Source organism: Amblyomma americanum, chromosome 11, assembly GCF_052857255.1.
Source record: "Amblyomma americanum isolate KBUSLIRL-KWMA chromosome 11, ASM5285725v1, whole genome shotgun sequence".
NCBI classification, from domain to species: domain Eukaryota; kingdom Metazoa; phylum Arthropoda; class Arachnida; order Ixodida; family Ixodidae; genus Amblyomma; species Amblyomma americanum.
The window spans coordinates 59985559-60011812 of record NC_135507.1 but is presented as its reverse complement, the minus strand read 5'-3'; the positions used below and the strand labels follow the sequence as shown (position 1 = coordinate 60011812).

The 26254-nt window shown below is 44.0% G+C and overlaps 1 protein-coding gene across 1 annotated transcript; it reads right to left on the bottom strand.

Moving 5' to 3' along the window:
- Positions 1–4777: 4777 nt before the first annotated feature.
- LOC144110805 (uncharacterized) lies at positions 4778–7718 on the bottom strand. The gene is made up of 3 exons (XM_077643896.1): positions 7634–7718; positions 5610–6182; positions 4778–4890 (listed from the first exon to the last, which is right to left on the bottom strand). The coding sequence occupies exons 2-3, from the start codon at positions 6133–6135 to the stop codon at positions 4778–4780; spliced, it is 639 nt and encodes a 212-aa protein (XP_077500022.1). The 5' UTR covers positions 6136–6182; positions 7634–7718.
- Between the last annotated feature and the right edge of the window lie 18536 nt (positions 7719–26254).

Here is a 26254-nt window from a genome sequence, read left to right as displayed (position 1 = left end):
TGAATTTATACAAGGCAACAGGCTTCCACACATGCACACACGCTCAAGCGGGTGTGTCCTCTCCAGCTGTCCTCGTTACTTCATGCTGCGCCATTCTTCCCTTTAGTATGTCCGACCAACTTGCCCAATCCTATGCAGTTCTTAATTTATTTTCTACAATATTCTAACATCCCTGATCGGTTATTGAACAAGTATGCAAATTTGTGCTTAGTAGTGTAAAGCCTACATTTACTGCTCGATAGTAGACGTGAATGTACAGCTGGAGTACCATTCCGCCAAATAACATCCTTTCTGTGCAGTTGTCTCTAATTACTACAATATTACTCTTTTTCAACCATCAAGAACATGTGGATGCCAAACTAAATTAGCAACACCACCTAAATTACGCTGCCACCCCATGGAGGTGTATGATTCTAACCTTCTGCATGCAATATGTACGGGATATTTCACCGGAATTCTCCGATAGTTTAGTGCTTGTTCCTTGCATGTCACATGAGGTTGTGGTATAAAAACAAGGGCCCAATAGTTTTAAATATCTGTTGGGATAAAAGTATTAATACATATATATAATGGTAATTAAAACAGGTTTAAAAGTGCTGTTCACACAGTGTAGTCATCCCAAATAGTGATGGACCAACCTGCCAAATCTATATTTCTGTTTCAGCAAACTGAAATATTCCTTGTTAAAACGAAGCTGACGAACATGCAGACGTGCGCACACAAATAATCCGAAGTGCTGGATCTATAAAGGAGGAAATGCTTGCATTCATATCGCATCAATAAGAGTCAAAGTGCTTGGTTTCGTTTTCTTTTAGTTGCTTGATCCGTCGCTCTTTGCAACATGTGTGCTCCATCTAAGAATGGCTGAATAAATTATTTGTATTTTTTTTAGTTCATCTCTGTATACTCATGCCATATCTTTCGGCCCATAAATTTAGAAACACTATAAATGGAGCGACCAGTTGTTTTTCGGCGTATCTCCGTGTCATGTCCACAATGTGCTTGCACTGCCATCATGTGTAAAGGCAGTCGTTTCGCCACAGTGCTCACATTTGTATGGACGCTCACCCATGTGGGTACGAACGTGGTGCATCAGGGTGCTATTGAGAGCAAAGCTGCTGACAGCTTCAGCTTTCTGTGGGCGCTATATCCTTGTACTTCGCATGGATGAAAAAATTTTTATTGATTTGATTGACTACAAATCCTGGAAGCTGGTAACGCAATTACAACTGATGAAACACTCCCAAGCAGGAAGTAAACCATTTGCGACCAAATCAAATTCATGAAAAAAAAGATATAATACTGAAGCGCAAGTTTGAGAATGCAATGGCATACTGTCTAGACATAGGGTTCATCTGAAAAACAAAGACACGCCAACCAGCAGAATGCATCTTCGATATGAACAAGGACCCAGTGCTGGGAGCAGAAACGTCAAGTAAAACCTTTTTTCTGGTATACACCTCTGTTTTCAAAAGTATTAATGCTCACAACACATAGCTAAATCTAAGGATGAAGTAGAAGTTTCTCGAAGTTCACTGGTTTTTAACAAATGCAACTCCACAAGATGCTCCTCAAATGAAATAATTTTTTAAGTCAATGGCGCCTTGAGAAATGCAGTCACCAAAGCATGTTCACTTGAGTTTCTGTAAGTAAAGCATAATACTATAAAGAGGCTTGTTATAGAAATCCTTAAATACCCCAAAACTGCCGCTGTAAATTGGAATCAGAACAACACTGAAGAAGGATGGAAAGTTGAGCGAGTTGGTAACAGTTCATGTTGTATGGAACTGTGCGAACAGACGAGAAGAGAAAGACACAGACAAGCGCTGACTCGCAACTAATGATTTTATTGAGAAGAACATACATTTTATACCCGAAAAACACGTGACATATCAGCAACATAGCAATTACATTGGCATTTACAAAGATTACATCGCTACACACTTATCAGCTACAAGGTACACTCTCATCAACAACGAGCCTCCCCTCAACCCCCTTATTTTCAGTTCATAAATTATCTAAAAACGAAACTTCCTTATCAACCAGAAGCAAGGAAGGCTGACTAACACACTCTGCTTGTCTTTTTCGAATGAAATATGCCTCTATCATTTCCCTGGCTGTTTTATCTCTGTGGTGAAACAAAATCTTTGTTTTGGTGACCAAGGGGCGGCATTTTTTCCTTTTCTTTTCCTGTTTTCAGCACTCGCGGCAGTGATCTTTCAGATGGAAATAACTTGAATCCGAGAGTGAATTCAAGTGTTCACACAAACGAATATTAAATGCAACGGCCAGTTTGGCCTATGTAAACTTTCTTATAATAGAGTGGAAGCTCATAAACAACTGAGCAGGCGCAATCGACCAACCGTGACCTGTGACTTGGCATTGGACGGGCTAACACTTTTTATTTGTTCATGTTTCTCCAACACGGAGTTTCTCCAACATGGAGCTTCTCCAACACGGAGTTTCTCCAACAGGAATTTTTGTAAAAGCTTTTCACAAGTTGATGAAATAACTGTCCGGCAAACCTGCGGTCTTTAACCTACGGACTTGTGACAGCACACTATGTGGAATGCAAAGATGACACGTGTTCAGAAGGCCAGACTGAATGCAAGACATAGCAATTTCATTTTTTACAAATTTCGAGTGCCCGGATGAATAGTTTAATACAGATTTCTGGGACCTTGGTGAATACCCCCAACACACGTGGTCGTTTTTGAAAAACAATTTAAGGCTTAAAAACTGGAGAGCATCTTATGATGGAAACTCAAACGTGAATGACACTCCTTTTGCATTCTCGCGAAAGAGATTCAAGATGTCCACTATCGTCCTGCTGAAGTTTTCTTTCTCAACCAGCACCAGAAAATCGTCTACAAATCTCAAAATGCTTATCGCCAGTCCATCAATGTGTTTGTTAATAGCTCTGTCCACTAGACCTAGAAAAATATTGCTTAATGTACGTGGGTACCACCTTCGATCCAATACATATCCCCTTTTTTTGCACATAAACTTCACCTCGCCACCCAACGTATGTGGATTTTAAATAAAACGACAATATTTCAAGAAAGGTCTCGGCAGATACCCCGCATTGACCCATAAAACGTTCTTCATCATTTTCTTCAGCGATGCACTTTTTGACTGCTTCCAACATGACTTTGTGAGCCAGAGAATAATATAGGTCTTCAATGTCGGCACTGAAGCCCGAGCACAACGCCGGATTACTAAGCTTTAGGAACTGGGCCAACCTATCTGCTTTGTCAACTACAAATGGATCGTCCACAACTAACTTTGAAAGATGCTTTTGCAGCTAACTGGATACCGAGTATTGCCAAGTGCCTGCTTCTGAAACGATGGCTCTGATAGGAATGTTGCTTTTATGAGTTTTTGCAGAGAAAAACAAATCTAACTTATCACCTTCCACTTTTAGTGTCGTCGTCGCCAGGGACCCAAAATTACACTCGTTTAGCAGTGAAACAGCCCGCTACTTTACACCACTGCAATCTACATTACCCCTTTGAAGCACTTCTCGGCGGCTTCGAAAGCCTTTTCTGCAAATATGCCTTCTGGGGCTGCAACAAAAGGACCTTCTTTATCGGACAAAACAAGCCGCTATTTGTTGTGTTCGAAAAAATCAACCAGAAAACGTAAGTCCTTACTTCTTCGCGACGCTCCCGGCGAAGCTACCAGGGCATCTTGAAGCTCTTTCACGAGAGTGTAAAGAGAATAACATTCACGTTAGAGGTTCCATCAAAAGATGCTCTCCAGTTTTTAAGCCTCAAATTGTTTTTCAAAAATGACCGCGTGTGTTGGGAGTATTCACCAATGTACCAGAAACCTGTGTTAAACTATTCTTCCAGGCACTCGAAAATTGTAAAAAAAGGAGTTGCTACGTCTTGCATTCGGTCTGGCCTTCAGAACTCGTGTCATCATTGCATTCCACATAATGTGCTGTCACAAGTCCGTCGGCTAAAAAGCGCAGGTTTTCACACAGTGTTATTTCAACAACTTGTGAAAAGCTTTTGCAATTGGTAAGGGCGGAATTTGTGAAACCAAAAAGCGAAAAGTTACATAAGAAACTGTCTGTTATTTCGTATGTACACAAGATAGCACACAATTTGCAAATGTGGCTGGACGTTTTGAAGTCGACGTCGTTTTTTTCAGCTCCGTAAATGTTGAGTGGGCTATGCCAAGCCATTAGCAATCACCATGAACAAATAAAAGTGTTAGCCTGTTCCAATGCCAAGTGGCACACAGGTAACGGTTGGTCGATTGCGCCTTCTCTGTAGTTTATGAACTTCCACTCTATTGTAAGAAAGTTTACATAGGCCAAACCGGCCGTTGCATTACTATTTGTGTGAGCACTTGAATTCACTCTTGGATAAAAGTTATTCCCATCTGAAAGATCACTGCCGCGAGTGCGGAAAACAGGAAAAGAAAAAGAAAAAATGCTGCCCCTTGGTCACCAAAACAAAGATTTTATTTCACCACAGAGATAAAACAGCCAGGGAATTATGGAGGCATATTTCATTCGAAAAAGGCAAGCAGAGTGTGTTGGCCAGCCTTCCTTGATTCTGGTTGATAAGGAGGTTTCGTTTTTAGATAATTCATGAACTGAAAATAAGGGGGGTGAGGGGAGGCTCGTTGTTGATGAGAGTGTACCTTGCAGCTGATAAGTATGTAGCGATGTAACCTTTGAAAGTGCCAGTGCAATTGCTATGTTACATGTCACATGTTTTTTAAGTATAAAATGTATGTTCTCAATAAATACATTAGTTGCGAGTCAGCGCTTGTCTGCGTCTTTCTCTTGTCTTTCGTCTGTTTGCGCTGTTCCACCCACCATGATGAGGACAACAACTTTTGTTGAGACAGTGAGGTGAATGTTTGCCTCCAAATCTATAAAGCATGTTTGTCAAGACTGGCAATGCAATTTGTATTAAAAATATGCAACATGCAATGATAGCAGATTATTCGAACACAGACAATGCACAGGAATCTAGTGCAGTAAAGCCTTCAAAAATTTAAACCAAGAGAAAACTCTAAAAACCTGCAAACAAAAGCGAGCAATCTTTACCATCAGGCGGCTAAGCTTTGTTTCTCTGCTCTTGAGTCCCAATAATACAGCCACAATATAAGCAAGAAAAGAATAATGAAACAGCATGCTTCTCTGGTGGCATTAAACCCACAAAAGAACGCAACATTGCACTGACGTAAATAAGTCAATTTGCTCCCTAGTGCCAAACACTGCAACCACAATTCACGTACATCATTCAATGCACTAAAACTAATAAAGTGACGACATGATCATACCTGCACATGGCACGATTTAAGTCTCATTCATGACGGTACCAGCTTGGTATATTCAGGTTTCTCATGGAGGAGTATAAGCAACCGAAGGATTGCTCTGTGCGGTAGTACTTTGAAGAAATGTAAATGCGATTTTTTCGCAACAAAGCAAATTAAAAAGTGAGACAAGTTAGCTAGCAATAGTTTTAACATCTAATGCTGGGAAACGGTATCAAAATTTTAAGGAACTGTGGTTTTTGAAGCATGTTTGTTGTTCTCATGGCATTTTAAACTGTATTTTTCTTTAAACATCACTGTGCAAAACTGACACTGATAAGGTCTTTCGCTCTTATGTGCTCGCACATGCTTAGCAAGGGCTGTACTCCGTTTAAAGGCCATGGGGCAGAGCTGGCACTGGAATGGTCTTTCACCTGTGTGGGTGCGAATGTGTTTCACCAGTGTCTCCTTTTGAGTAAAGCTACTCCCGCAGTGGTCGCATTTGTATGGACGCTCACCCGTGTGGGTACGAATGTGGATTCTCAGGGTGCTCTTAAGAGCAAAGCTGTTGTCACATTGGTCACACTTGTATGGACGCTCACCCGTATGGGTACGAAGGTGGTGCACCAGGGTGCCCCTTTGAGCAAAGCTGCTCTCACAGTGGTCACACTTGTATGGGCGCTCACCCGTGTGGGTGCGAAGGTGTCGGTCCAGGTGGCCCTTTCGAGAAAAGCTGCTCCCACAATGGTCACACTTGTAGGGATGGTCATCCATTTGGGTGAGAAGGTGCTGGTCTGGGTGGTTTTTTTTCATGAAGCTCCGATTGCAGTTGGGGGACTGGTGCAGCTGCTGACTCATGTCCTCCCCAGACAGCACTCCAAGCCTGGGATCAGCTTTGACCAGGCCTGCACAAAGAAAGGCAGGGTGTTTTCAGAGCAATACGAGAAAATTCATGTTATATCTAACTTGGTGGTGGCAATATTACACATTTAACTTGTTTATTTCATGGTCAATGGGTTGAGCCTTAAAGCAAGATGAGTTTTTAAACAAAATTTCCTAGTATTTGTAAATATCCATGGAGCTGGAGGGAGGTTTTACCTTGAAACAATTACTCAGAGCAATGAGCATACTCTGTAGCCAGCTTATGAGTTGGAACAACTTAGACAAAGTGCTCGTATAATACCTGGCTTCATGGAGATCTTCCAAACCTGCCCAAGAGTTTTGCACGAATAACGTAATGACTATGAGCTTTCAGTAGTGATACAGTACGCCAGAAATGAGTGTATTCCTTCTGTCTCTCAAAGGAAAGTAAAAAAAGTTACTAAGGCACAACTTCTCTACTAAATCTAGCATAAACAAGGATTGGTCGTGTGACGAAATGAATGCTGAATGGAAATGGTCAAATTGAAAACCACAAGGACAAAACCATTTCTGTTAGCAGTGTCACCAATGTAATACATAGCAATAAAGATAAGCATGAATTGTTAATAGCAAATCAAAATGAACCAGACTAGATAAGTATTTCCCAACAGTAAATAGGATCACAAGCACTCGCATTAGAAGCTCCTGTAGACATCAGATAAAACAGTAGTGATTAAAATCGCCCTACAAAATATGAAAGCACACCAAAAGGTATTACTATTGCTGTGCAGAGCTCACATTATAAAGATGTATGCAGAAGCGTACAGAAAACAATAAGCCATGAAATAATGAGACACAGAAGCTCAAAAGGGTGACAAAACGACAATGGAAACTGAGAAGCTAAACTGGTGAGACTACAGCGGAAAAAGCAAGACAGAGTATGATGCACAGAAGGCACAGCCACACAAACACATGCACTTTTTGTACTGCAGTTTTTTTTTCTGTCTACGCTCTAGCTTTCGTCTGCAACTTGTGCTGATGTCTACTGGATCCCAAGGTTTCCTCAGCAATCATGAAAAATTCCACCTGTAGAATGTTTCACGATATCCATTGTTCACGTTGCAATGATGGTTGGCTGTTTTATGGGGTTTAGCATCGCACAGCAGGTCAGGATATCAGGGATGCCATAGTGGAGGGCTCCAGGTAATTTCAACCACCTGGGGTTCTTCAACATGTACTGACATCACACATTACATGGCCTCCTAGTAATTTGCCTCCATCAAAATGCGACCACAGCGGCTGGGGTTGAACCCGTGTCTTTCGAGTCAGCAGCCGAGCACCCTAACTACTGAGACATCATGGCTGGTTGCTGCAACGATGAGGTAGTGTTCCAGGCGTTAACAAGGCAGGGTCTGAGACGTCTCATTTTGTGCAACGATACCAAAGTCTGAGATCACTAATTATGCTATTTTACATCATGAACATCAAGCAGTACAGCCTGACTATGCTGGAAGCAGTGGTTTTAGAAGATGGTCCGTCCGGCAGCTTGTGCACTCATTGGTCGCCAGTATTGCATTGGATGCCTGCAAAATGAAACAGAGCAAAAAGTTGATTAGAATAACTGCAAGACTGCAGACCACAGTATTTTGTTAAAGAAGCATGAACACCTAATTTTGATGGAAGGTTTTCGTCTCTACAATGATGCAGAAGACACTACTATGTATGAATCATCACGTGATCTTTGGCTATGATCAGTAAATAATTTATAGTCGGATTGTTCAGTCCTGCTTCTTCAGTTTCAACAGCTGAACAATGACTGTGGCGTCAACGTGTGCATATAGGTCACGTGCGGCATGACATAACTGCAATATAATTGCTGCTTCTGCATTTGCTGTCATTCCATCACTTGAGGCAGGCTGGGTTTAGCATTACAGTGAATTAAAACGAGGAAGCAGCGATTTGATCACAGTTCCTTCGTTACTCACATGACTCATAAGCAAGAAAAAGCAAGAACAATACCAATCTTCGAATAAAGTAACCTCCCAAGCTCCGTTGACTATCATCCAGTATCTCCGACAAGCATCCCCTCAAAGCTGCTTGAACGTCTAACATGAAGCCTTATGGCACACTTTGAGGCAATTAATTTTTATCCTCAACAGTTGTTTTAGACAGCTACTCAACAGCATGGACTACACAACACAGAAGACATGTTCAAATGAACGCAATTCCACAATCACTTATTACAGTTTTCCGGCCCTAAAGCAATACAAAAATTATCAATAGGGATTAAACACTTCTTGGAAAGGCCTGTGCAATTTATGTGCGCAGTAGTAGGGTACAACTTAAAAAATGTTATCTATAAGGTGCCACATTACTCCACTGATCGATCCCAACAGTAAACAAAATTAGCTACCTAAAGTTCTAGTGTGTTGAACAATTAAAAGGCATAAAAGCTTTTGAGCTGATAATAAAGTCGTGTGATCAGCTTTTTTACGTAAACACTTTAACAACAGACTGTTTATTCATCACACAGAAATTTTGTCCAGCAATCATTAATCTGAGCAGTTTCCCTGCGGACTTAGTGTTATCCAAACATACCAGTCATAATTCATCTCTTCCAAGCGTCCCATCCAATGTTACACAGCATGCCGCTTTGTTCTTTTAGTGTGTGATTAGCCTTCTCAAGTAACAGGAAACGCTTTGACAAATTGCTTTTTCTTAACAAAGAAATTCTCTGCAGTGGTTATGAATGTCGGCAGAGATTCACTTCAGACTTAGTAGTATAGGACCATACAAATCATAATTCACCTTTTTCGAGCATCTAGCCAATTACACTGAGTGCCGTGCAGAATTCTTTAGGACATGATTAGCTTTCTTAAGAAGAAACACTTAAACGACACACTACTTTTTTGTCATTGAGAAATTCTGTGCGGCAGTCATGAATGTAGGCACAGTTTCACAAGCGGCTTATTCATATTTATTTATTGATTTATTTATTTACACTTACTGTAGCCCCACAGGGCCTATTGCAGGAGTAGGGATGTAAGATAGATGGTAAGCAGTTGCATATATATGTTGATTCATGCATGCGTACATACATAAAGGTACATAATAGATACAATATAAAACGAACAAAGCATAGGTGTTAATGACATTCAATGGCAGCCAAAAAATATGGAAGTGCAAGTGAATGAATTTCGCCCAGCAGGCAGCTCCAGCTTATGATGGTATGTGGGAAGAAGCTGTATTTACATGTACCAGTGCATGCGTAAAGTGGAGAAATATTTGAACTATGATTGCGCATAATTGATAATGGAGTAGAAAAACTAACAAGGCGCTCGCTGCCATGAGGTGCACAGAGCTAATGAACATATATATATGCCTGAGGCACTCGGAGCACCTTCGCCATGAAAGTGGGGTTGGACATAGTGTGTCGAGACTAGACAGGGGTGAAAATTCTCTGTCGTAGCAACGGTAGATAAAGCGAATTGCCTTCTTTTAGACAGATTCAATTTTTTCGCAGTACTTATTGTGGATATGGGTTCCAAACAGCAGAGATGTATTCTATAAGCGGTCGGATTAGTTTTGCAGGCTGAAAGTTTTGTATGACTTGGTGCTGTGTGTAATGTGCGCCGTAGATACCTGAGTCTCTGAAGTTCTTTACTGCAAGTTAAACTGATGTGATTGGACCAAGACATGTTGCACATGAAAAGCAGTCTGAGGTATCCAGCCATATCAATCCTAATTAACCTGTTTCCAGTGTCCCGTCCGTTGCTACACACGGTGCGTGCTATCCTTTTTAATGCTCCTACAGCAGATAAACGACCTGCCACTCGCTTATAGGCATCCTGCGCCTGCCAGGTGCCTCCACCATCTGCGATGTGAGTTTAGTGCCACCAGTGGCCAGTTTTCCAATTTTGCATTGCGACAAGAACAGTGCTGTTGAAATTCCGATGGTGTTGTCGGGCTGCAAAAGGAACAAAGGAGATCGGCAACGGAAAGGCAAGGAAAACTCTACACCACTATTTATATATTATACAATGCAAGACCAATGAGAATGCTATGATGTCCAATCAAGTGAGCAGATGTAGACAGTGCCGAAGCAGCAACATACTGCAAATCTCTAGGAGCTGTCACGAGCTAGCTTAGATACAATGTCCAAGGGAGGCTTCGGTTGTGCTTCCGTGTCAGTAGACACTAGCAACAAACAAATACTGCAGGAAACCTTACTTGCAAAGTCACATAACAAAGGTGACAAACTTAAAGCTCGAAGGAATCTACGTCACATTGGCCCATTAGTTATTTCCCTGTACTTCCACTTGTCAGCGGACACTGTCACAATGCGCAGCTAAACCTATGTACAAGTGCATGCTGCAAAGTGAGGCTCCAGCGCAGGAGTTCTTCGAAGGGGTAGCCTGTTCGTGAGCCGCACCTTGCGCGGTCGCAGACTGGCTTAAGTAGCTGCGACGAGACAAATACCAAAGGTCTTAAGTGCATGTTGACATCTGCGAGCTCCAGACGCCATGCGACAATTATATGTTCTGTACCCCGGCCACACCTCCCCAACACCTGGGCAGGATGAAAGAAATCCTTGTATGTATTCCTCTTGATTCTAGAGTTTTGACTGGCGGACAGTGCGAGCTACTCTGTCGCTTGCCCCAAGTTTCACTTGCCGTGAAAGGACTTCTGCAGTGTCGCCACAATGGGGCCAGTGGCTTTTGCTTTTTCTGAACCCGTCTGGTCAGTTTGGCCTTAGAGCGGTGCTTATCGCATCTGGAAAGCCGCGGTGACAGTTTAAGGCATTTACAATGTTGACCAGTCCTCAGTGCTACAATGTTTTGTGCCCATACTTTGTCCTTTCTCTGGAAACTATTGCATGGATTGGCTCTCCGTGCGCACAGCTGCCTTCTGGACACTACCCTGGTTGTTCAGTCCTGCGTGCCTTCCTTTCTAGCAGTGCCCTCACCCTTCACATCTGCTTTTTGATGCAGTACCGAGCTGCATATCCCACTTGAATTCTAACTATTGGCTCACGCTTTCGATGAGTCACTGCACGTCTTACCCCCAAATTGTCTCGACTGCATTTTACTTTCTGCTGGGCCTAACGACTTTCTCTCTTAAGGCTTGCTATCCGACCTAATGATCCTAACTCCCTGTCCCGCAACTTGATCTCAACCACGCTCTCACCAACGTTGCGTTCTGGCCCGAGGTTTCAGCGGTGCATTCAAGTGACTCACTGTCACTCTTTTACAGCAAAGCGTTGTCTCCATTACTTGGCTAATATTGTGTCACTAGCTGACCTAATATTGTGTCACTAGCTGTGTCACTAGCTGACCAAGCGGGGTTCCTGGGCAGGTCGCATGACACTCAGATGGGAGCGCTGCCAGCTTCCTTCACTTCGTACTTTAGAGTGGGCCTCTACAGGAATGGCAAAATACCCCTAAAGAGCTCTTATCGCCGTCTCATAGTTGCTGACCTCCTCGTCGGCCTGGTGCACTAATACACCGCTGACATCACCTGGGAGGATGGTCAGCAGCGTCTTTAACCAGCAGTCCTGGTCTAGCTCCTCCTCAGCGCAAATTTACTTGAACATTTGCAAGGAAAGTTGCAAAAATTTCTCCTCTTCGAAAACTTCTCAAACAAGTTCTTCCTTTTCCCATTTCAGCAACTGAAGTTTAGGTGTGAGCTCCTGCAGCTCTTGTGCGTGCAGTTTCTCTAGCTCAACCTGTCTCTCACGACACTTGGCTTGCCATTCCCTTTCTCATTCCTCGCAAAGTTTTTGCCTTTCCTGTTCTTTCTTGTCTAGGAGCCTCCGCTCGGGAATCGTTTCCGAAGTTTTGTCTGCCTCCTTGACTGTCACATCCTCCGCTCGCAGAATGCCCAAAGTCGCTTCTCTTTTTTTAGTGGGGTCTACTGTAATGCCCAGTCTTCCCAAAATTTCAAGGAGGTCCTCTACCTTGAAGTTATCCATCGCGGATGACACCTTGTGCCGGTGATGCCTCCTGAACACAAGCCCCATCTTGATGCGAACAAAATACAAAATTGCCGAAATCTCATTTCCCAGCCAGCAATCAGAAATAATCAGGATACGTTCCGTTCAAATGTAGTCTGTCAGCCGCTATCTTTTGCTGCCGGCGAGGAATGCACGCATAATCTCGACCAAAGAGCTTATCAGCTGGCTGAATGCATCTAGAGCAAGCAGGTTTACTGTACAAATTTAGCTGCGTATCGTATCTGTATGTAACACAGCTCTACCATAGTGGCTAGCACTTGACTGAAAGGGACTACAATCCTGCTTTGCGTGTCGGCGGTGCATTTCCTTGCATTATGATCCGCGCTGGAGAATTTTCTTTAGTTTTTTAATTAGCCAAACACGAGCAGATGCATGCGTATGGTACTTCTTAGATGTTTTAACCATTTGTGGCAGAAGGCCCGAGCATCAAGCTCTACGACAGTTGACGACGACAGAATCAGCGCACCTAGGCTGCCGTAATGTGAAAACTGTGTTTCCACATATATGCCCGCATAGATGCCTCGAGCAATGTGCTGGTGAGGGCTTTTAACAAGGGACATGTTTCAATCAATCAAGCATTTCTCAAAGCATATCTGCCTTTCCTTTGCGCAGAATGCAGCAAATACTATACGATGCTGTGTCAATGCTACAACTCGATGAACACGTTCAGCACATGAATTATGCGCACAGACTGGGAGCAGGAATCCGCGGCCGCTCTCAAAAGAGGCCTCGAACACCATTGCAATATGAGCTGGGCGCACGAAATTAACAGCAGAAATATTTTGTGCATATCCATGCGATCGTAATATGAAGCGAAAATTTGTGCTTTCGAGGTGGTGAGATGATCGAACTTGGATCACACACACGTATGCAAACCAAATAAATGAACAGCGAAAACTACCACAAAAGGCGGCCACTGCTGGCGACAGAGACGATATGCACCATGGTCTAGTCGAGACAAGCGCTTGCATCGCGCAAAACATCGCACAAAGAACCGTGGTCCTTCTAGTCTATATAAAAATGGCCACAACCATTTTTCGCTACCATACCACCTGTCTGTTGTCTGCTGGTTGCCCGAGCACTGCCAACACAAAATCGTCCTGGCAAGTCTGGCTGGCCAGTGGTAGCCCGAAACGGCTGACCCAGCCAGTAGGTACACTGTCAAAATAAAAAAAAAAGTGAACACGTTCTGGGCAGCCACCGGAAGTGCGCAGGGCAGTTGGAGAAAATCGAGCGCCTGGCTCCGCGCTCTTGCAACCCAAAGTCAGCCAGCAGGCAGAAAGAGGTGGATAATCGAAGAGGCCCAATGTGGTAATGCCCACGGCAGGAGGCGGTGTTGATACTCTCTCACAGCTCGGTCAATGGACAGAGGAATCCTCGAACACTGTTGCATCGACGTCACCAATACGGTCCCGATCCGGTCGATGCCTCCGTAGGAAAGGAGAGCCACGCCGATTCCCAGCAGGTGAATGAACATCCTTGTACCCTCCGGCCTGTTGTCTGAAACATGGGACCTCCGTCGAGGTCGCAGCTGTCTTTCAATTAACATCCCCAACACAACCTTGATGCTGCTTCTGTCGCCGCCGCCGCCGCCGTGGTCACCCCAGTCGAGGGAGTTTGCGCCTCAATCCACTTAAGCTGGAATGCATCCGGATCATAACCGCGCCCTATAGGAATACATGCCAAGAAAATTTTCTAACCAGTTTTATGATTTCGCAGTAAACAGATTATTGTTGTCGTCCCTTTGTAAAGAAAAGCCAAGTGCACCTTAGAACAGATATTGAAAGTCTGGAACGCCATTTCAAAGGCGATGTATATTTAAAGCACCGCGGAACGGGGGGGGGGGGGGGGGGGGGGGGGCACGTGTCACCTTTGGATGGGAGCGCCGGGGGTGAGCGCAACACACGCATAACAAAACTTCAGAACAATTTTTTCTGTTTCACAGTCTACTCGTGGTGGCAGCCATTCGCTTACAGTTGGCAAGTGCTTTGAAGATGACATGACAAAGTGTGCAATGTCATTCCAAAGCCAAATATAGCGAGCGCTATATTTGCTCACTGATGCAGTCGTTAAAACTGGACAGCCTAGACAGCTCTACATAAAAAGTTTTCAAACGGCATGATAAGCGAACGAAAGCAAATCGGGTACCGTAGCAGACAAAACCACTGGCCGCCTCCACTGCCCGCTTGAGTGTTTGTAAAGGCAGCAGGGTTTTGGGGGTCAATGGACTCACAGGCTTCTATTGATGTGGAAACTCGAATAAAAGCGTTAAGCTTTGTGAATCCAGCAGTGTTCACGATGTGAGGGAACTTGTAACTGAAAATGGGAGCGAATGAGCGTCGCCTCCTGCCACAGGCTGCCTAGAAAGATGCCATTGCAAAATAAGCATTTTCAAACCACTCCTTCATTGCAAATAAAGAAATAATATGCACTCCTCAACACTAAGCCCATCGGCATCTAATTGACCTTTTATGCCACATGACACAAGTTTATATGTATATAACGTATCCCCACTGTCATCGTGTACAGGCATTTGCCTGACAAAGCTATCAATAGCTTCAGCTCCTTTGGGTTAATCCATTCTTGTACTCTGAGAAGATGAACAGAAAATTGTATTGATTTATACACAACTCTCATAAATTACATCATACAGTTACAACTGATAAAAATTCTCAACTACAATGCAGTTAAACACTGGTTAACCCACAACATGAAAAAAGCAGCTGAAGTATTGGAGCCCACACCACACTGCTGAAATTCTAAATGCACAGGAGAAAATCTTTTGCTCAAATTCTGTCTGAAACCTTTACTTCCGCAAGCTGCTTTAAACTACGATAATTTTTATGTCAATGGTCGCCTGTCAAATCCAATCACCAAAGCAAGTTCACCGAGTTTCGATAAGCCCATCTGTGAGGGCTGACAGCAAAAATACTGAAATGTTAAAGCCACTAAGGTCAAATGGAATAAGACAAGAAGTGCTGTTGTGATAGCAGCACACAACTCTGTCACATAACTGAAATAATATTTGACAAGACTCGCTTTCCTGAATATACAATGCCTAAAAAATTTAAACTGCATTAAACGTATTTACACTATTGTAAGCCTAACTATTTTTCAAAATTTGAAAATCCAAAGTGAGGGGGTCGATTTACGATCAAAACCAAAGCATGACATCATAAATAAAGGTGAAATAAACAATATATAAGGGATGCTACAGCGTGGTTACATTTTTGCTGCACGGCTCTGTCGCATCGTTCCTGGTGCTGGCCTTGAGAAGCTGCTATGTCAACGCGCAGAACCGGGATCCCCCCCGCGCGACGGCCTAAGGCGGCTGTTGGTAAGCAGGAAACCGGCACCCACCTTCTCCTCTCCACTTCCCACGTGTGGTTGCAGATCGCGGCTGCTGATGAGCGGCGGCCCAAAAACTCATTCGTGTTCTACTCCTAATAACCATCCTCGAAGTTTTTTTTTGCTTTTAACTGCGCCCTCAGCGCTCAAGGGAGCGTCAATATTTGATGGAAGGGCTGCTGTTCCAATTGTGGCGACACCGCCACTTGAAATGATAGCGGCGCCTGGGAGTGTCGGTAGCCTATGGAAGACCCGACGCTGCTCATGCGTAGTTTCTCTTTGGCTCTGACGCATTTCACTGCTGCCGGCCGCGTTTCACAAGTTTTTAATGTAGTGCTTCGTCAGTCGTCATTTGTGCTTTGGGTCCAGTAAGCGACCGGTGCTCGTTCACGACTAAACTCAAGATTCCTGTCGTTCTTTACGCCAAAAAAACAAACTGCATGCCAGGGTGGAAGTTCGACGTTTGCAACACGTGATACAGGTGTGGCAGCTGAAGCGAGGTACAAATTTCAGCTGTTCCACGCAATGTCGTGATGTTGCTGTTTGCGAAGTGCGGGATTTCTCTAAACAACAATCACGACAGCAGCGCTAGTTGGACGATGGCACAAGTGTGGAGTAGTCCAGTGACTAATAAATCTTCATTTTTGAATGTGCCCGAAGGCATGCCCGCACGCGGCAACGGATAGCGGCTGATGATAAGTGGTGGCCGCAGGATAATGCTATTGCATTCTATTTCCAAAGGGCAAGCTTAAACAACCTCTAAGTTTTTATTTTTTCTGAAATGTGATATAGGGGGCCTACTTACATACCAGTCGACTTACAATCGTGTAAATACGGTATTTAACAAACGATAACGCACAAGACTGGTGTGGCAGAGTTTTCTTCCTTTTTTCTAAAATTTACACAATAAGAACACTCTTAAAACCTACCAGTAAAAGCAAGAAACGTATATCATTTAGAGGTTGGGCTTTGTCTCCTTGTCCTTGTCTCCCAATAAGACAGCAAGCATTATGTACTCATGGTAGTATAAAACACAAAAAGAACACAGCACACTGTAAAACACTTTTCTTTCACCTGCCTATGCTTTTTCTGGTGGAAGGACAAGAAATAATGTCAGTAATGCACAGAGTAAGAGTTCGTTAATTAAACCCTCATTAATTTGGAATTACGAACATAATTTGAATTGCTGGCATGGTCCGAACCAATCCCTATACAAGGCTGTGGCATCAGATGCCCACAAATTCGGACGCTACGAATCTCGCATTGGTTAGTTCGAATGGGCTCCCGAAAGGAGGTTGCATCTAGGAATGACCGGCATGGAAACAGTTCACAAAAAAGCCCTTTTTAAACGTGAACTGCATCCTGTGGAGAGGCCGGCACACCTCTCTCGGGGAGGCCCTTCAGGGGGGCCCTTCCCATTTTGAAGACATTGTGCTTTGATGCTCCCGACAAAGCACGTGCAAAAAGGACTTGATGAAAATGCTAAAAATAATCATTGTTGCACTGTTTTCATCTCAAAAGCAGGCGACTATTTCCCAATCTTTCATCAAGTAAACTTTCTGTGATACAAGCTGTGCGCGTTAGTCTTTTTCGAAGGGGTTCAATAATTCAAACATTTCTACTGGTCCCATGAAGTTTTAATTAGCAAGGTGTAACTAAACTATACACCCAAACTTTACTCTTGGTGCAAAATACCATGTTCCAATGAAAGATTTCCCTTGCACATACCATGCCAGTCCCAGTCAATTACAGAAACAGCTCAGTATGATCACACTTCTTATTAATAAGAGAAAGGACCTGAAAAATTGGCCGGTGTCAGTTTACTTTGAGGCCATGGAAATTTGCATACTTTTAGCCAATCAGGCTATTATGCTGTTAGCTGGCAATGCCTCCCATATCCAATTTAAGTAAAAGGCAACAAACCTTTACAGAAGTGCACTTTTTCCAGAGTGTGTATTGAGCTCATGGCGTTCTAAAAGGTGCTTTTCATTAAACACCTTTGTACAGAACTGGCATTGATATGGTTTTTCTTTCTTGCGGGCTCGCACATGCCTTGCAAGGGTTGCATTCCGTGCAAAAGCCATGGGGCAAAGCTGGCACTTGTACGGACGCTCACCAGTGTGGGGGGTGAAGGTGTGCCACCAGGATTTGCTACTGAGCAAAGCTGCTCCTGCAATGGTTACACTTGTGTTGACGCTCACCGGTGTGGGTACGAATGTGCCTCATGAAGTCATATTTTCCTGCAAAGCTCTTTCCACAGTGGTCACACTGGAAGTGATGGTCACCCGTATGGGTGAGAAGGTGCGGCTCTATCAGGATTCCAACTGAAGTGGGCGGACTGGTGCAGCTGCTTGCTCATCTTTTCCCCACGAAGCATTGCGACCTTGGGATCAGCTGTAACCACACCTGCAGCAGGAAAGGCAGGGTATTTTCAGTGAAAAGTGGGGCCACACGTGCTAAAGCTCATTTTGTAGTGTGGCCAGTAATCTATAAATAAACAAGGCAATCTCGTGCAGTAATTAGGCTAACAAAATTTGCTGACCATGGTTTCCAGCATAAGAATACTTGAAAGGGGGCGCATGCATGGATTTAATAAGTCTTTATTTCTGTTATACAACCCTATATTACTTTCTCAAGCTATAAAGTCCATCAAAGAGAACAGGAAAAATGATTATCCTTCTGAGCTAAAAATCAATCAATGGGATGAATTACACCAAAGACCCACTTGCTAATATACTCAACAAACAGTTTTTAACTGCCAGAGCATACCAATCTTCTCTTAGCTGCCGCTTAGCTCAGACTGCAGATTCTTACTTGCCCTCCTGCAATACTGATTTTATATTTTTGTCCCCTATTTTAGTAGATGTTTTTCCATCATTAAAGCTTTTGGAAACACGTGCTCATCTGGAGTTGATGAAGTTATTGTTTTTTCCATAAAATGTGCTGTTAATGCTATCACTGCACTCCTTACTCATATTTGTAATAGAATGCTGCTCTCTGGTGTATTCCCCAGCAAATAAAAGTTGCATATGTTGCTGTGTTGTTCAAAGGAGGCAACAAAAATTACCCGTACAATTATCGTCCTGTTTCGGTATTGCCTGTTTTCAAAATTAGCTGAGCGCGTACTTTTCAGGCCAGTAAATAACTTATTACAAGCTAAGCATCTAATCCGCCCCAACAGTATGGCTTTCAGGCAGGTAAATGAACCCAATCAGCACTGTTTGATATTAAAAATGCTATAATTAATAATTTTCAAAATAGGCTTCTTTTGTTAGAATTTTGCTTTGATTTGAGCAACGCCTTCGATTCCGTGAAGCATTCCATACTATATTATAGAGGAGACACTTATGGAGTCGGTTGCAAATGCACTTTTGGAGAGTTATCTAACTGTACGGATCCAGTATGCTCAAGCTGACGATGTAAAATCCAATCTAGTTTTGGTTCGGTAAATTTCGGTCTCTCTCAGTGTTCAATTTTGGGGCCACGTTTATTTACTTTATACATAATTGACATTGTCAACATTCCATTAACTCCTAATATTATGCTGTATGCCAACGATACTAATGCCTTTTTTCTGGCTCGTCTTCAAGTGTTTGAACAGCAATCTGATGCCTGGCTTAAACTGAGTTCGCGGTTTGGCTCTCTGTTAACCGACTGCAATAAAACATCAACAATACAAATTTTATGCTCTTCCATCCAAAAAACAAACTATTAGATCATCACATCAAATTAGCTTTTAATGACTTGAACATCGAGCAAGTCCACACTTGCCAGTTTCTAGGTGCATACTTTTACAGTGATATGGGGTGGACAGATCACGTAAACTGCATGAGACTGAAAATGGCCAGGTCTATTTGTGTTATCTATCATATAAGGCATCTGCTCCCACTACAGGTTAAAAAACAATGTGCCCTTGTTCACTCCCACCTTGTGTACTGCAACCTGGTGTGGGGTACCTGCAACAAAACTGATTCATATAAATTTTACAGTTCAGAAAAGGGCTCTGAGTTCATTATTTTCATGCCCAGATGTCAAAGCAAATCTTTTGCAAACATTTCATGTTCACTGTTTCTTTTATTCCAGCAATTTGAGTTTGGCTGTTCACATTTTTTAAAAGTTAAGCATAATTTCAGTTCTTTCCGGAATGCTTATAATTCAAGAAACGTTACATATGGTTTACGTGCGGTCGCCCCATCCACTGCAAAACTTGGAACGAAGTATGGAAAACAAGCTATAGATAACCATATTGTATTCTTATGTACTATCAGTCTCTTGCATAAATTCCTGTTAAAAATCATTGTGTATGTGCCTTTAAGAAGAAACTGGATTATTTTTCCTCGTGTATAAATTTTAACTAAGTCTGTATACTTAGTTTGCGTCCATTGTTTACTTTTCTACCCAAATGTGCATGTCATGAAAGTGTTTGCATTTACTGCTAATTGTTGTTCAGCATGTTTTGCATTGTTTATCATTGTTCACTGTTTTAATTGTGACAAATTTTGTTTATTGTTGTGAAAGTGTTCTTTTGTTGTGAACACTGCCATTGTTGTTCATTATGTATTATTCGGTGTGTAGACCTCGTCAGGAGGCATACTTCGTCTTCCTCCTATAGCCTCACCTTGAGGGCATATTGTATATTAAATAATATCGCCAATAAATTACTATTACTACTACTACTACTACTACTACTACACTGAACTATGCTCAACACATAGTCAGATCAAAGGATACACTGTTTTAGAGGACACAAGCATTAACCAATGAGTCCCTTAAGATTATGCTAGCAATTTGCAGTGCTCGTCTTTTCAACATCAGTTAGGATACCTGCAAAATGAAACAAAGCAATGCAGTCCAAATCAAAATAAAACTCCAAGGCCCCAATCAGCAACGTCCATATGCCTCGTGCATTTAACAATATTACCATAGATGCTTCGAGGGCACGTAGAAGGAAAAATAAATACTCCAATAGAAAGGTATCAAAGATTTATTCTGGCATGACTCCGGCTATTAAAACACTTATTCATTACTCATTGCTACAGCAGAGTGCGGTGGTTTCTTTGCTGAAGCAGCAATGTTAATAATCTATGCTCTTTCTTTCAACTTTTCGGCGCGACCAAGTGGCTACTAGTACCGCCGGATGCATCGCCTCCATGGGGCCCCGGAAGAGACAGCAGTGCTTTCAATAACAGTTATGACAGTTGCTCGGCGCATATGTACCACGCTTTTTATGACCACCGCGCAAAATCAAACAGCGCGACAATCGGAGCATTGCGCTAGCTGTGCGATTACTTGTCCGCTGTTGCACGCGATATGATTTAACCACTTTGAATGAAAGTACTTAATTCAACCTGCATCAAAGTCAACTGTCTTAACTCTGGTTACCCAGACAGCTTTGACCGCGGCAAAATGATCTGAATCTGTCTACACATTTGCAGAGCTTTGCTCCGATTGGTAAAAGCGCGAACGCGTCAGGAACCAGCAAAGGACGCGCAAAGGCAAAGCCCAATTTCATTAGCGACATGCTGCGGCTTGACATGCATTGAGCCGCATGCAGCCAGATCTGCAGTACAAGAACAAAAAAGTTGTCGCGCAGAAACAGGCAAATGCGACAGTTTTTGCATGCTATGATCACGCACCTCGCCACTCGAATTTGTTGCAATCACTGATGCTCATAGCGATGCAGCTTTATTTTCTGTGTCAACCAGTGCCAGTGGTTAGCGTTTCTTTTTCTTCTGTTTCGCACATTTGGCTCGTGAAATCTGCAAGCTGGCTGCCATGCAGTTTACTGGTTGGGTCACAAAATAAAGCGCTGTTGGATCATACAGCGTGTAAGATTAGCAATATTTTTTCCATGGCACTTACGCCCAACGTTAATGGAACTAAGTTCGTTCAGTTAACGTTGCTTACGCCGGCAGACTACTACGGCGCGTGGGGTTACCCATAGGATTCTTCAAGAGGTCCACACACCCAAGGCAGGCATTCAGATCATTCCTTTCAACTTTTAAACCACCCGAATACCGCTCCGAGGTGGTCTCACGTGATTTGACTTGGTGGTTAGGCCCCACTAAGGTCGTTAGGCTGCTGATTCAGATACTTGGAGTAGTGATCAGAACCCTATCTTTATCTCCCTCGCTCCTTCGCGTCTACAAAAAATATACTGCAGCGTACACATAACATCATGGGACTTAGAACGCGCAGACAATCGTTTGTTTACACTCAACCCGTCTTCAGCACTGTCTCTACTCTGTCTGCTGTTTTCGCGACGCACACTATTACCACTATACTGTAAATGGACTACCCAAACCCGGACATACACCCCCCTGAATCTGTGCACCCTCCATCGTCGTCAACCCGACGACCCACCGGCGCTTCCCACTGTTGTTGTTGTTGCTACCTGAAATATGATGGCACATACCCACGGTGGGGGATTGGCCAAGGTTTGGTGCAGATCCAAACAGGGAAAGTCTAATCCAGGTTTATCTCTTTCCCGCTCTTCACCGGGCTACCGCACGTGCACGGCGCTCTGCAAAGCGGCTAGGCAGCTGGCGACGCTGGGTGGCATGGTGTGCCCGCTTGTCATGTACGCAAGGCAGTCGACATCTTTGGAGAGTGTTTCACGCCATGGGAGCGCCAATTCTCAGGTTGCAGATTACACAGGGAGCATTCGCCTCGCGCTAAATGTGGATGAAGATACATTTGCACTGTAATCAGCCCGTCAGTTTTTTTCTACATGACTGCACCTCTACATCTCCTGCTGGCTTATCCGTTACAGAGCCCTCCGATGGGATTACTTCTGTCCTAATCATGCCAGAGCTGCTGGCCTCCACTGAATGCCTAAAAACTACTACTACTACCGGGCACGACAGCATATACCTAACTTCTTATTTCGTAAATTGGGAGAGACTGTTTTGCAAGCCTTACTTGATTCTTTCAGCGAACTGTGGCATTCTGGCCTCATGCCAGGAGATGTGGAAGCATTCCATTGTGGTTCCAATTAATATCCAAGTCAGCTGGTCAGCCTCCAGTATCTCTCTAGGCCCTTCATCCAATTTCCCTCCCGCCTACCATCTGTCAATCTCATTCTCGCCGTATTCGCCTGGTGGCTGGAATCCCATGATTGTTACCCGGATTCCCAACTCAGTTTCTGCCAACAAATTGGAACGGGGGATGGTCTTGCTACTTTGCTGGTGCTTCACCACTCTCCGCAGAGTCACCTTGTTCGAACCGTGATCGCTACAGACGGAGCAAAGCCATAGGATAACATCCTTCACTGCCATTCTTGACTCCCTTCACACTCTTAGTCTCCCTCACTGGTTTCTCCTTTCCATTCACACTTTTTTATGAAATCGAATCTTCTGAGTGTGTGTCCATGGAAATCCCTTTGGTAACTTCACTTCCAATAGAGGAGTGCCCCAGGTCTCCGTTCTCGCTCCAAGATTATTTAATGTAGCTTTCATTCCTTTTATTCGAGCCTTAGAGACCATCCCTTCTGTCCGCGTGCCTGCGTATGCCGATCATATAACCTTGTGGTGCTGTCATCCAAATGCCATCCAGATTGAAATCTTGCCTCCCACCTCTGGGTCTAACCCTCTCACTTACTAAAAAGTGTTTCATTGGCATTGGAAGTAAAGCTGGCTCACAGAAAGCTCCCTCTTTAAATTTTATGACAGTTCTTTGATTCCTCAGGTAGAAACTGTTCGTATTCTTGGCCTTCGCCTTCATAAATCTGCGACTGGCGCCCCGCCGCTAACAACCACTCGTAGATCGGCTCACGCTACTCTAGGTCTAATTCGTTGCATAGCAATGCGTCTTGTCGCGCACATGCTCATACGACCCACCAGGTTGTGCGCTCATCCTTCAGGCGCTTATAATATATCAGTCACTATTTCAACGTCTCACTCAAAGACACATAGTAGTGTGGGCCATAAAAAGAAGACATTGGGCAATATTAGTCCCACCCGAAGACATATAGTAGTGTGGGCCATAAAAAGAAGACAGTGGTAATCTGAATTAAGCAATCAGTCGTGATGCTATGCGTGCCATAACATATCTGTCCCATTTAACACCCATGCCTCAGGAGTTCTCCCAACTTAATACACTCAGTGAACTCATCGACCAACGGGTGGCAAACAGAGTTTGCAAACATTCTGTCCAACTTCATCGTTTAAAGACATTCGCTCTGTTGTCATACTGCCAGCTCTTAGTCAATCATCCCACTGTTTCCCCGTCGGTATATCCGCGTATCTGACTGAACAGTGCATATTGTACATGGATGCATCACATACTCCAGAGCGAGGGGAGTTACTGCACTGTATATATAGTCCCTCGCATCCGCATCTCAACTCTCGCGTGACATATACCGCGGATATATGTGCACTCCCCGGGCATTGGAACTTCAACCCATTTACAATGCCACTGCTTCCCTTTGGCTCGTTCCCACATTCAATACAGTTCACATTTACACCGACTCCCTCGCCGCTCTTAATTAAACAGCTTAAGGCTGTTCGATGGACATTCCAGATTGCACAATCAAGTCATATATGTGCCCTGGGCACAGTAGACATGTCCTGTGTGCATACACTGGATTCGTGGCCATGCTCAGGATCCACATAACATTCAAGTGGATGCTACGACTCATGCACCTTGACACACCATACGACCCGCCAACTTCCCCTCGATCTTCCACCAGATTCGTTCCTGTCTCATGTTTACAATTCCCAAGCTCTGCGCCAGCGAATACGCTACAGTTCCTCAGTGTTCGCACCCTCTACACGTAATCTTACTCGGCAGGAGAAGGTAATTGTGCGCCAGATTCGGGCAGGGGCGGCTCTGACACCATATCTGCCCGTCATCGGTGGCGTGCAAAAGATCTGCCAGCAACTGACAGGTGCCCTCACTGTGGCGCTGCAGCGGACATTTGTGATTTGCCTCACTTGTTGTGGACATGTCCAGCGACGGCTGCTATTAGAAAACGGCTCCTCTCGGAGGTGGGCCTGCGGTGGAACTGTGAGCGTGACTACGTGAAGTGGACCATGAACAATCATATCATCTGCAACCTCTGCGGCTACCTCAGCAAAATGGGTCTTTACTCTCTTAACTTTTTATCTCCTCCATTCCTTCCCCTTTTCTCAACTTATGCCTCACGGTACACTTCTTGAATAAAAAAAATATTCTACGGCACGAAGTGCAAAGGATTGATATTGCAAAAAGCACAAATTTGCTGTGCATGTAACGAAACAGGCTGCGGCGTTTTTAGTTCCTCGCGATCAACAATGTGTCGCTGTCACGTTGCGGCAGCTCTGTCTTACCTCCACTAAAATGGAGCTGGCAGGCCGCAGTGCTGGCTCAGTGTTTAGGGCACTCGGGTATTGACCCGGAGTACCCGGGTTCGAACCCGACCGTGGCACCCGCGTTTCGATGGAGGCAAAATGCAAAAGGTGCCCGTGGGCTGTGCGATATCAGTGCACGTTAAATATATCCAGGTGGTTGAAATAATTCCAGAAACCTCCACTACCCCAACTCGCAACGCATTGTTCCTTTCTTCTTTCATTCCCACCTTCCTCCCTTCCCTTATGGTGGGGGTTCGGGTGTCCACTGAGATGATGTGAGATAGCTACTGCGTCATTTCCTTTCCTCGAAAATCAATTTTTATCTCTTCCCTTACGGCGCGGTTCAGGAGTCCAACGATATATGAGACAGATACTGCGCCATTTCCTTTCCCCCAAAACCAATTATTATTATTATTATTATTATTATTATTATTATTATTATTATTATTATTATTATTATTATTATTATTATTATTATTATTATTATTATTATTATTATTATTCGAACCCGACTGCGGCGGCTGCGTTTTTATGGAGGAAAAACGCCAAGGCACCCGTGTGCTGTGCGATGTCAGTGCAGGTTAAAGATCCCCAGGTGGTCGAAATTATTCCGGAGCCCTCCACTACGGCACCTCCTTCATCCTTTCTTCCTTCACCCCCTCCTTTATCCCTTCTCTTACGGCGCGGTTCAGGTGTCCAACGATATGAGACAGATACTGCGCCATTTCCTTTCCCAAAAAAACCAATTATAATTTTCAGGGCCTGTTGTCAACTGTCCACTTATCTGTTCTCAGAAATAGTCTGTATTCCGCTAGGTGGCTGTTGCCGCTAGGTGGTAGGTGGCGCTAGGTGGTTGTAGGTTTTGTCTTGGTGAAAGTAGCGACACTCTCCTCCCTTCGGCTGCTTTCCTCCTCAGTTCTCCTTGAATTACACTCTCCCACCGGAGGGCGCATTGCGCACAGCAATCTGAACCTGCCTATGCGCGCGCCCCGCCGCTGTGGCTCAGTGGTTAGGGCGCTCGACTACTGATCCGGAGTTCCCGGGCTCGAACCCGACCGCGGCGGCTGCGTTTTTATGGAGGAAAAACGCTAAGGCGCCCGTGTGCTGTGCGATGTCAGTGCACGTTAAAGATCTCCAGGTGGTCGAAATTATTCCGGAGACCTCCACTACGGCACCTACTTCTTCCTTTCTTCTTTCACTCCCTTCCTTATCCCTTCCCTTACGGCGCGGTTCAGGTGTCCACCGATATATGAGACAGATACTGCGCCATTTCCTTTCCCCAAAAACCAATTATTATTATTATTATGCGCGCGAGAGAGACAAGACGCCTCGGAAGGGTCAATAGGGGGGCTTGTTGTTCCGGCTCCTGAAAATGTTCATTTAAAAACTGCTGTGCACAAGTATTATAATAACCTTTTAAATGTTA

Bases quoted from the DNA above. Each gene is read 5' to 3' on its own strand.
- LOC144110805 (XM_077643896.1), bottom strand. From the start codon at position 6,135: ATGAGTCAGCAGCTGCACCAGTCCCCCAACTGCAATCGGAGCTTCATG. The intron at 4,891-5,609 runs GTCAGTTTTGCA...CATGCTTTATAG, and splicing joins GAGCGAAAGACCTTATCAGT to ATTTGGAGGCAAACATTCAC.